General features: G+C 38.5%; 1 protein-coding gene across 4 annotated transcripts in view; it reads left to right on the forward strand.

The window, feature by feature from the left end:
• Positions 1–12,077, forward strand: part of LOC115433557 (rho GTPase-activating protein 20-like) — a 39,885-nt gene that overhangs the window by 24,255 nt on the left and 3,553 nt on the right. For 2 of the 4 annotated variants that reach the window (XM_030155034.1, XM_030155051.1), the window contains exons 10-15: positions 1,659–1,828; positions 3,262–3,426; positions 5,493–5,605; positions 7,323–7,515; positions 9,203–9,329; positions 10,220–11,109. In XM_030155034.1, coding sequence (XP_030010894.1) covers positions 1,659–1,828; positions 3,262–3,426; positions 5,493–5,605; positions 7,323–7,515; positions 9,203–9,329; positions 10,220–11,109 — 1,658 coding nt within the window. The remainder of the gene's footprint in view (positions 1–1,658; positions 1,829–3,261; positions 3,427–5,492; positions 5,606–7,322; positions 7,516–9,202; positions 9,330–10,219; positions 11,110–12,077) is intronic. The other 2 variants (XM_030155043.1, XM_030155058.1) reach the window with 1 other exon arrangement.

A 12,077-nucleotide genomic window follows, 5' to 3' on the forward strand; every position in this document is an offset into this window, starting at 1 on the left:
AACCCTTAGGAGTCCCCAGACAAGCCCTTATACAGTCGCAGAAAAAATTATTAGACCCTCAAAAGTCACCAAAAACAATGGTTATGCAATCAAGTACTAACTCCTGTGTGTATCATCTGACTAAGACAGACGGAAAAGAAAACATGGGACGCCTAAAAGCACTGTTTTTGTCAGTACAATGCCATAGATACTGATGTAAGAACTGAAGTGATTATGGTTATTATCAAGAAAACATGGAAAATGGATAGATATCGGCTCTGAAATTAAACTACTATGAGCCATTTTTGTTATCATTATATTTGTCCAAACAAATGTACCTTTAGTTGTGCCAGGCATTAAAATGAACAAGAAATTGAAGAAAACAAGGGTGGTCGAATAATTTTTTTTGTGACTGTATGTACCTGTGTGTTGATGTATTTATTGTATTTTAATGTTTCAGGTTTTTTATGTTCTGCCCTTGTCCAAGACAAATTTCTCCCATGGGAGACAAGTAAAGAATCCTTGAACCTTGATAAGTCATTGTAACACTCCCTGTGTCTGTGTCATGAGGAACAACACAAGGCAACGAGTGTACTTCAACTGTAACAACCAAATATTGATGATTAACTTCATTTCAAACATAACTAGGAATAAAATATAAAAGGTGAACAAAAGCAAAAAGAAATCGCAAATTTAAATGGAACACTCAGAACATTGAAGGCAGTAAGTTAACCAACAACAAAAAAAAAAGAAATCCACAAAATGTACAACTATTTCATTGTGGCTCTTGAACAACACTTTATGTCTGAATGGAGTAGGAAGACGCCGAGTTTACTTGGTGACTTGCCAAATCAGCTGAAGTATACAGTCCATAAACAAAAAACAAAAATAAAAAGGTGATCTGTTTAATTACTGAAAAAGAGTACAAATTATAACATGCCATCAATGACTTACCTATTATTGTTGTGCTCCTGTTCACTGTTACTGTATCTCTAAAGTTACATAAGATTTTTTATACATCTTAAATTTTGTGATGTTTTCACACTGATATTTTGTTCCATTCTATCATGTTTTGTGCGACTATGAACAATCTGAAATGTCATAAGAGATATAAGTGGAATTTTACTAATATTCTGCCTGCTACTAAAGGTTTTATGTATTTGTAACTGTAATGTAAGTTATAATGCACATGTGTAAATGATAAATTGAGACAGAATATTGTTAAAATTGCACTTGTTTTTCCAAAGATACTTCAACTTGTTCATGTTCATATTTTTAAGGAAACATTGTATGTAAACATTATCATAATGTAATGGACTCTATGCACAGCCCCACTACTTCCTGAACTTTAGGTGGGTCCTGTATTTCCTGTCTTTCATTATTGGACACACTGATTAATCCAGGTGTGTCTGCTACTTCTTGTTGTGACTACTGATTAATTAGGCACACCTGGATTAATCAGTGTGTCCAATAATGAAAGGCAGGAAATAAAGAACCCACCTGAAGTTCAGGAAGTAGTGGGGCTGTGCATAGAGCCCATTGGACTTTTTTCACTATTATTATTTTACTGGTCCGGCCCACTTGAGATCATATTGGGGTGAATGTGGCCCCTGAATTGACATGAGTTTGACACCCCTGTTCTAAAAGAATAAAATTGATGGGACACTGTCTTCTCATAGAACTGTCTCGGAAACCCTTCAAAAGGAGGCGTTCACTGATCACCTGGGCCTTCTGGAAAGGATCGTCCTCACAGCTGAACGAGATGTCCCTGGCTGGTCCTCGAGGATGTCTGTTCAGTCAGCCGCTCAGCAGGGTGTGTGTGGAGGACACTCTGCCTAAACCAGTGACGGTGAGAACGCATTCAAACCAAGAAACTGATCCTTTTATTCCATAATGAATCATACGCAAATGGACTTTTTTTTAGCTTCAGTGAAAACCATGGATTTCAATAAATGTGTTCTTCACTGATGTCTGTGATTAACTGAAGGATGAAATGATCAAAAAAATCTCAACTTGTACCTTATATGGAGTTACTTGTACAACTTGATTGTTCCAAATCTTTGACCAAAATAGGGGTTAGAGCTGATTTTATTCAGTTACCAGTTAAGTAACAAACTTGACATTAGAGAAGAGTTGATAAATGTTTGATTGACAAATTTATGAGAGATGCTGAAATGCAACTAAATGAAACTATTGTAAAATACACAGTAAGATGTAAAAGATGAAACAAGAAAGACATATAAAAGACATAATGAGATGAGAATGATGTCAAAGATAAAAAGGCATAAAAGATAGATGGACAAAGTGTTTTGATGATTAAAGAGTCAGAGAAAAATGTAAATTTTGAGCCTCAAGACACATAAAATCGATGAATAAAAAATATACAGTGAAATAAGTCTTTAATGTGTTCTCAGGTGACCTTTGGTGGGTTTTGTGGGAAAGAGGAGTCTAAACTAGACATTATGATCCATAAAATGTTTGTGTGGAAGTTGATTTCCAAGTTACTATTTGTCCAAATTTTACCTATGTGCAGGTTGGATGCATATAATATAATGATAATTTTATTAAAAACAGAGTTTGGGACTTGTTGGTCATGATTTTGTATTTGTGTGATAAACAGTAGTCACTTTCCCATTGGACATCTGTGCAAAACTTTACCGATTTTTACTTAAATGTCGAGAAAACAGAAGTGCGTAATGTCGGTTTTTCCATTAAATCACAAATGCAATGATTTGTTTATTCATTATTGTGAGATGACATGAGAAGTCGTTCTATAAACATGTTGATGAACGTAAATATTGTGTTGATTTACAGATATATTCATTATTATTACATATTACTCCTTTATCTCATACTAAATTAAAAAATTATTTGGTTTCCTGATGTGTCCACATATACTGCGCCATGTTTCTTTTAAAACTCTTTTTCTTCATTTGTTGTAACGTCCATCAAGATCCATTTTTTTAATACATGTGATTCTAGTAGCGGAAAAAGGTCTTTCCATTGCAGTTTTGCACAATATTCCAATTGCGCTATGCCCTAAAAAACACCTCTTGCCAGCCCAAAAACTTTTAATTGAATTGAATTGGCATTTTTCCATTAGGTACATTTTTATACGCAATTTATATTCGCACAATTTGAGGGTCAATGGAAAAGCGACTAGTGACTTTAATGTCACTGATCATTGTAGGAAAGTCAGTTGTCTAATGAAAAGCAACAGAAACTAAAAAACAGTGGTCTAAGGTGTTTTACAGCCTGAGTTTTTGGTCACATTTTCTCTAGGATATGTTGTCATTTCTGTACCACGAGGGTTCATGGACGAAGGGGATCTTCCGTCGACCCGCGGGGGCTCGAGCTGTCAGGGAACTTCGGGACTCACTGGACGCCGGCGACTTTCAGCTTCCCCTGACACGAGACCATGTCTTCGTCATTGCTGGAGTCTTTAAGGTAAAGCTTGGTTTTACATTTAGCTCAAATAGGACCTTGCATAATCCGAAATCTGTACTTGCTTTAATTGTGTATTTGTGGAAATTAGCTTTCTGAACAACATGTCAGTCCATTTGTGCATTTATTTTTCATTGGCTTCAGTTGAAATTTTTAGTGAATATCCCTGAAAATCCCTGAAACTAAGGGTTTTTGTTTAATTAAGTTCTTACAGTGTTGCTGTCACATGTTGACTCTAAATGGTGTTAATGTAGTGTCATAGTATCTTACCTACATGGTAACTGGTCCTGCATAAAACCGATGTGTTAAATAAAGGTTCAGAGCTGAAAAACACACACAGCACAAGAATATTTAGGAATTTAATGATAAAAGATTAATATTCCCTGCAGAAATGTAAAACATTTAAGTTGCATTAACCAATCATTATTAAGTATTTTTGAGAATAGGTTATTTTGAGACTTTTCTGGCTTTAACATTCACAGTGGCTTTGTTAATTCCAGACCAGATGAAATAATTTTGTTTGTGTTTCTGATTCTACTCATCCATATTGTCAGCAAAAAAAAAAGTTAAATAATTTATGCATTGAGTTAATGAGCAAAGATTAATATTCAGTCCAAACACTAAAACTTTTGTTACATGTTAGAAATATTAATATACTATATCATAAATGCTTATAATTTGTCAAATACAACATGCAGGTGTGTGAAGCTGCTTGTGTTGTTGTTGTTGTTTGTGTGTACTTGTGTGTTCCTGTGCACACATTAGTGTCAATTACCTGATTGACCCACATCTGTAAGCATAAATGTAATCTGCGGCTCTCCTACTCAGCCTCGGTATGACACCCTGTTTAGCTACGTTAGCAGGACAAGCTGTTCATAGCAGAGGCCTACAGTGGCTTGTGAATGTAATCTGGATTATCATCCTGTTATCCGGATGGATCATGGAGAGCTCCTGTGCACGAGCCCTTAAACTGAACAGATATTAGCATGATAGCGCAGGTGCCTGAAAGTAAAACAATACCCTTGACAGACTCTTGTAATGGGAATGAAACTTTTTATTTTTGCAACAAATCTCTTTCTTGGCATCATTTTTAATAAGCAGACGCATAAAAACGCAAAACTTTGTTGTTCAGTAATATGAATTTTGTTAGAAAGGAAAACTTTCAGCACTGACTGTCTGTTATTTATCATGTGTACCCATCTGATTGTGTTGCATCCGAACCAAATCTGCAGATTTTTTAAATGAATAAATATTTATATATTTATATATATTATATATATATATATTTAACAGGATAAAACATGCATTAATAATTAGGGCCAAAAATATTGTCTTAAAACACTGTTCACATGAGTTAACCCTTTAGGCACCAGAGTTATTAATTTTTTTAATATTCAGTTTTGATATCACATTTTCAAAAAGCTGTCTGTCATTCACTTATATGGCCTGTGGCGCTTAAAGGGTTAATACTTTTAACTATTACACTGGACCGGAAAGTATTGAATTTTGTTATTTGTCACTAGATTAAAGACTGATTTGTGTGAAAGCTGATGAAACCTGACACTTCTTTGTGGTTTTTAATTGTTTGTAGATGGTGAGAATGTTTTAAAAGATGTAAAGAAGAACAAGATAAACTATCCATAAGATGTTAGGAGGTTAAAATGCCATAAAAGGCACAAGATGAAAATGATGTAAAAGTCATAAAACCTTTTATACAAAAACACACCTGTAGTCTCATTATATAGTGTAGTTCTTTGTACACTGTCTTTAAGAACATTACATCAAAGTAAAGAAAATTAATCTAATTTGAGTTATTTGTGAAGATGAAAACAAAATAAAAAACAATTCTTATAAAATGATTTGTTTTAGCTGAGAAAGTGAAAAGAATAAACCATGAAGACAAAGGAATCAACTTACATCTTGATAATGATACTTAATGTCAGTAATCTTAAAAATAATATTGTGTCAGATAATCTGTCATTACTGATGCATCTCTAGTTAAAAGACAAAAGTCATATCTCTTTACTGTATTGAATGTAAATGATGACGCCTGTTTGTGTTATCGTCAGGATTTCCTGCGCAGCATCCCTGGCAGCTTGTTGTGTTCTGAGCTTCATGAAGAGTGGATGGATGTGCTGGAGGAAGAGGATGAGGAGGAAGAGCAGGTGCAGGATGTGAAGAGGTAATGTGTCTGGACTTGGGAATAAATGTGTGTTGGAGTTTGTCTGCATAGAAATATGAGGGAATTTTCAGAATAAAAATGTTTCTGGCTCCGATCCGACCTAAAAAACAGGGTTCATACAGATGCTTGAAATCCTTGAAAATGCTTGAATTTCAATGTTGGCGTTTTCAAGATCTGAAAAGTGGTTGACTTTTTGTTGAAGTGCTTGCAATTATCACTGTGATGTGACTTATTTATTTTTAATATTAACTCTGCCAGGTTAGATGGAATGCCAAAGCTACTTGCAGAGAGGTGATACATTTAGAAAAATAAAACTTTGTCAAAAAAGAAAATTAGCGGGTGTTGTCAGGTCGACTCCAGGTACATTTCTATCTTAATCTTTGTCTCGGTGTGAGTGTCTAAAGAATGCCAAGTGGCTTCCCTTTTTTTGGTTAAAACTTTGTGTTCTCCTTTAATTTCTAAACTTTTTGCTGTTATGAAACATAATTTTAGATGTTTATAGCGTAATACAATGTACATCATTGTGATAGAAAGTATATGTATTCCTGTAGATATGTGTTTTACTGCGGCAATAAGGTGCTGTGCTGGAAAAAGGTGAAAATGACCCTTAAAAGTGCTTGAATTTGACTTGAAAAATGTGTATGAACCCTGAAAAAAACAGTTGACAATGAATAAAGTCAACCAAAAGTAGAGGTGTTTTTCCTCGTGTGTCCAACGATAGATAGTACAAGTCTTATTTCTTGTTTACAAAGCACTAAATGGTCTCAGAGCTGAACATGAGTCTGATCTGCTTATACTCAGGGTTCCCGTGGGGTCTTAAAATCTTAAACGTCTTGAATTTCCAAATCTGCATTTAATACCTTAAAAAAGTCTGTAAAAGGTATTAAATTTGATATGGTAGGTGATAAGTTATGTTGTCATAAACTTGTTCGCTGTATTGTGTTTAAATGTCCGAACTGCAAAGACACTAACATTATTCTACTCAGTTCCACCTGTTCCAAACTGACAATTTATATTGAAAATAGGAACCAATTAACTTTGCAGGCATAAATCAAAACATTTTCCTAAATTCTAGGGATCACAAATTTTTGCCAGTATGGTCATGAAATAGGCTTTGAAATGGGCGTTAAATTCTGTTCTAAATAGTCTTAAAAGGTCTTAAATTTGAGTAGTACAAACCTGTAGGAACCCTGTGTACTGTTGGATACAGGACCCCTCAGGTCAGCTCTGTACAGGCTTACTCAGCATCCATGGGATCAAAACAAAGTGAGATGTTGAAGCAGCTTGTAGTTTGTGTTACTCCAACTCTGGAACAACCTGAATGAAACAGGCTTAAAAATGCATTCCATTAAATTTCATATTCCTCTGGGTCTCTTTATATACATGTATCTATTAAACTTTTTCTCATTTTAACTGTTATTTATTCACTAATATTTGCTTTTGTTGATTTGCAGTAGTGGTTTTTGCTTGTAGTTTAAATGTGTTTAGGTATTGTGCTTGTTTTCATTGCTTTGTTTTACATGTTTCAATCAGAGAATTTAATCATCTTTTTTCCTGATATGATCCCCTATAAATCACACATGCAGAGGTGTTAATTTGTCAAATGTGATCAATAGTCATATTGAGTATGTGTTGGATATCTAACTGTTCATATCAGCAGTTCACACAGTACATTCTGTCCCCACTGTGGATTTAATTCTCTGTTCTCTTAATCAAGGATGATCTGTCGGCTGCCCAGAGAGAACGCTCTGCTGCTGCGCCACCTGCTGGCCATGCTGCACGGTATCCAAGGCAACGCCCAGGAAAACCAGATGACGAGCTTTAACCTTTCAGTGTGCATCGCTCCCAGCATGCTTTGGCCACCCGGAGCCCCGAGCAGCCCCGAGGTGGAAGGAGAAGGAACCAGGAAGGTGAGGTTTGTTTAACGGTGATGAAATGAGTAAACACAGAAGCAAAACGTTCAGGGGAGAAAAATCTGTGTTTAATGCTAAGGAAGGTCACAAAGTCATCTGTAGTGAGAGGGTAAAGTTCAAACTACAGAGAATTGTGTCATATTGAGCTGTAAATGTTCAGATTTAATGCATTCATGTCAAAAGTGTAAAAAAAGGCAGAATGGGAACTGGAGTTTGGATGTGTTGTAGAGTTTCTAAGAATTATTGTCACTAGAGCAGGGGCCACATTTAACCCAATATAATCTCCAGTGGGCCATACCATTAAAATAATAGCATAATAACCTATAAATAATGACAACTCTAAGTTTTTCTCTTTGTTTTATTGCAATAAAAAACATTAAATTCTGAAAATATTTACATTTCCAAACTATTCAAACAAAAAAGATGTAAATAACCTGAAAAAACTAAAATTTCTTTAGAAAAATAAGTGCAATTTTAACAATATTATGCCTCAACTTATCACTGTATCCCCAAAATCCAGTTTGGGGAATATAATGGTTTTACCCCGACCGCCATTGCTGGATCCCCTGCCTGATATCCTTGGTGTGAACACGATAACTCGGACCGATTTGATTGGATGTCTTCTCCCTTCATAACCAACATGGTGGACCCCTGGTGGAAGAACCCTGTGGATTTCAGCTTCTCTATGAGTTTTATAAGTTGTCCAAACGGGGGCGCTTTAGTTGAAAAAAGTATTTTGGACATAAATCAAGCAATAATCGGCCGATTGAGATAGAATTTGGTTCATATTGATCGTCTTACAAATATGCCCATTTTCTCACCACCATCCAGAGTTCATATGGTGTCATTTTCATTCACTAGGTGGAGTTTTGTGGGAAAAAATTGGTTTATTATTACTATCCTTACTCTGCCACTATCAGGTCAATGTAGCTCAAACTGAATTTATATTGATTGTCTAACAATTATTCTGGATAGATTTATATATAAGAGAGGACTGGGGGGGATATACCCTTGCTGTCAACCCCTGACAGCATAAGCCTCGTTTATACATGTACACACATGTACAAACGAAGCAGATTACACACATTACACAAACATTTGGTATCAGGCATAACATTTAAGTTTGGACTTTGGAACTGAACTATGAACAATTTCTACAATATTATGTGTCAGCTTATTATTAACACAACTTACAGATCAGAGTGGATCTACAAATACACAAAATATTTAATCACAGGAAGAATATTGTTCATATTGCACTTAATTTTCATTTTGTCCACATTTTATTGTTAATGGGTTATAATGCTGTTATTTTATGTTCAGTCATATTGGTGTATGTGGCTCCTGAACTAAAACAAGTTAAACATTTTTGATTAATATCAGTTTAATTTTTACACTTTACAAATTTTCATGCTACAGGCCAGATTGGAACCTTTGGAAGGCCGGTTTTGGCCCACGGGCCACCTGTTTGACACCTGTACTCTTTCTTGCAGCACAAAAAAAGCCTAAATTTATAGAAGCTGAAAGTAATTGTTTCTTAAAGGTCTCATTTTGTACGAGCCATGAAAAACTGAACATGCTGATATTTTGCTTTAGTTTAGTTTCAGTGCTAGTTTTATTTTTAGCTATAATAACCCTGGTTTCTACACAGATTTACACACTGTCATCCTCTTGTCTGCCGCAGGTCTGTGAGTTGGTGAAGTTTATGATTGAACACTGGCAGCAGATTTTTGGAGAGGACCCCTCGTTGCTGTTTGGGGGACCACCACAAAGATTGAACACTGAGGAGATGGGATCAGGTACCCAACTATGTTAGTGCAGTTTTTATATACTGTATGTCAAGTCTGAACACTTAGGTTTCAGCTTCATCCATTCTTTTTAATTTGTGCAAGTGGATAAAAACATTTGAATGCAAAAAAGCTGAAAATGTTAAAGTTAATGCAGCAGATGGACCTAATTTGTGACTGACCTTGTCTTAGAATATCACAAAATCAAAATTATGGCTTGTTTTGAGGATTAGTTCTTCAATATAAGGGAACTTGACTGCTAAAGTTAGGGGAAAAGCATCTAATACTTGTCCAAAAGACGGTCATTGACAAACTCCATGAAGAGGGAAAGTTACAACTTTTTCCCAGAATGGTGTTCAATCATGTTTTGGAAAAATCAAGTAGAAAAAAACAAAAAAACCATACAGCATGCAGAGTTTGACACAGTTGCTCATTTGTTGTTTTCACATTCCAGAAATAAGTAAATGGACATTTTACATTCATTTTAAACTATATTGTTATTGTTTAGCTTTTTCCATTCCTTTTTTTTGTGAAACACTTACGTTGTGCTTTCACAAGTTTTAGTTGACAATTATACTAAAATGCTTTTTCTCTTTATTTAATGCCCCTCAGACAAGTTTTTATGCTGCGGTTCATTCATTTGTTCACACATTGAATACCAACAAAAACCACACAGAGCAGATTTGATTTAATTAACATTTATACAAAGCCTATTACTCAAATTACAAAGAAATGACAGATGATTAGAGGTGTGAGATAACACAATAATGACATTAACAGGATACTTGTTGTACTGAGGAAATAACATTTCTTACAGTTTTTAAACTGAAGACAGTTACCATGATGATGTTCAGCAGTTGTGATAATGTCCTCCATCTAAGTTGAGCTAACCTCTTCATTCTTCCCCTGTTCAGACTCGTGGCAGTATCCTCTGACTGACTCGTCCTATGACAGTGTGGAGAACGAGCTGGACAACAGCAGCGGCGGCTCACCAAACTTCTGCAGCAGACGGACACGCCTTTGCCATAAACCACTACAAGGCAGCCTGGACTCCATCCTCACCTTCAGCGACTATGACCTGGACACTGACCCAGACACACGCCACAAGCTGAAGCTGGGAAGAACCAGAGGAAGGAGGCTGGACCCAGACATGGGGCTCTGCTGCCCCGGCCAGGATGCACCATCTCTGGACACCTCGTCCACCCTGGACTCCCTGTCCCTGGATGGTCTGAACAGCTTGCGGCGCCGGTCAGAGCCTGCCGTCGCGTACATGAGTCAACTCCAGCCTCACATTTCCCGCAGCGCTGACGGTCTCACCTGTGATGATGGTGAGAAAGAGGTTTCCAAGAAGGCCAGCAGCCACACACCCTCCAACATTCAGAGCTGGAGGAGCAGAGGGGTGAAGTCAGCAGCTCTGGAGGCCAGCTCCTCCAGCCTCTCCTCCACTCCCGTCTCCCCTGCACCAACTCGCTCCTCTCTGGACTCGCTGGACTCCCTCAGCTCTGACCACACCTGGGCGATCAGACGGGGGCTTCACCCAAACAAGAGCCCCGTTCCCTCCGCCACCTCTTCCTCATTACCTGTTCCTTCTTCGACCAGCGCTACACCCTTCACGGTGAGCCCTACGTGGAATTCAGGGGAGTATCCAGACCAGACAGTTGTCCTGAAAGACTCTCCACCTAAAGATCAAGTCAGCTGGGGGACGTTAAAAGGTCTCCACCCAAACTCTTGGCTGAAGAAAGACCGGAGGTTGTCACTTACCCAACAGGAGAACTTAGAGAAGGAAGAAGACGACAACAGTGGGGTGAGTGGGAAAAAAACACTAGATAGATACAGAGAGGTAGAGGGAGAGAGATAGGGGTAGAGAGGTAAGGGTAGCAGGAGAGAGGTAGAGAGAGGTAAAGGTAGAGGGAGGGGTAGATGGGAGAGAGGTAGAGGTAGAGGGGAGAGAGGTAAAGGGAGGGGTAGATGGGGGAGAGGTAGATAGAGGTAGGGGTAGAGGGAGGGGTAGATGGGAGAGAGGTAGAGGGAGGGGTAGATGGGAGAGAGGTAGAGGTAGAGGGGAGAGAGGTAAAGGGAGGGGTAGATGGGGGAGAGGTAGATAGAGGTAGGGGTAGAGGGAGGGGTAGATGGGAGAGAGGTAGATAGAGGTGGGGAGAGAGGTAGAGGGAAGGGTAGATGGGGAGAAAGGTAGGTAGGGGTAGAGGGAGGGGTAGTTGGGGAGAGGTAGATAGAGGGAGGGGTAGATGGGGAGAAGTAGATAGAGGGAGAGGTAGGGGTAGATGGGGAGAGAGGTAGGGGTAGAGGGGAGAGAGGTAGAGGGAGGGGTAGATAGAGGTAGGGGTAGAGGGAGGGGTAGATGGGAGAGAAGTAGAGGGAGAGGTAGATAGAGGGAGGGGTAGATGGGGAGAGGTAGAGGGAGGGGTAGATGGGGAGAGGTAGATAGAGGGAGGGGTAGAGGGAGGGGTAGTTGGGAGAGAGGTAGAGGGAGGGGTAGATGGGAGAGAGGTAGATGGGAGAGAGGTAGGGAGGGGTAGATGGGGAGAGAGGTAGAGGGAGGGGTAGATGGGGAGAGGTAGATAGAGGGAGGGGTAGATGGGAGAGAGGTAGAGGGAGGGGTAGATGGGGAGAGAGGTAGATAGAGGGAGGGGTAGAGGGAGGGGTAGATGGGGAGAGGTAGATAGAGGGAGGGGTAGATGGGGAGAGGTAGATAGAGGGAGGGGTAGAGGGAGGGGTAGTTGGGAGAGAGGTAGATGGGGGGAGAGGTAGAGG

Source organism: Sphaeramia orbicularis, chromosome 2 (assembly GCF_902148855.1).
Source record: "Sphaeramia orbicularis chromosome 2, fSphaOr1.1, whole genome shotgun sequence".
Classification (NCBI taxonomy): domain Eukaryota; kingdom Metazoa; phylum Chordata; class Actinopteri; order Kurtiformes; family Apogonidae; genus Sphaeramia; species Sphaeramia orbicularis.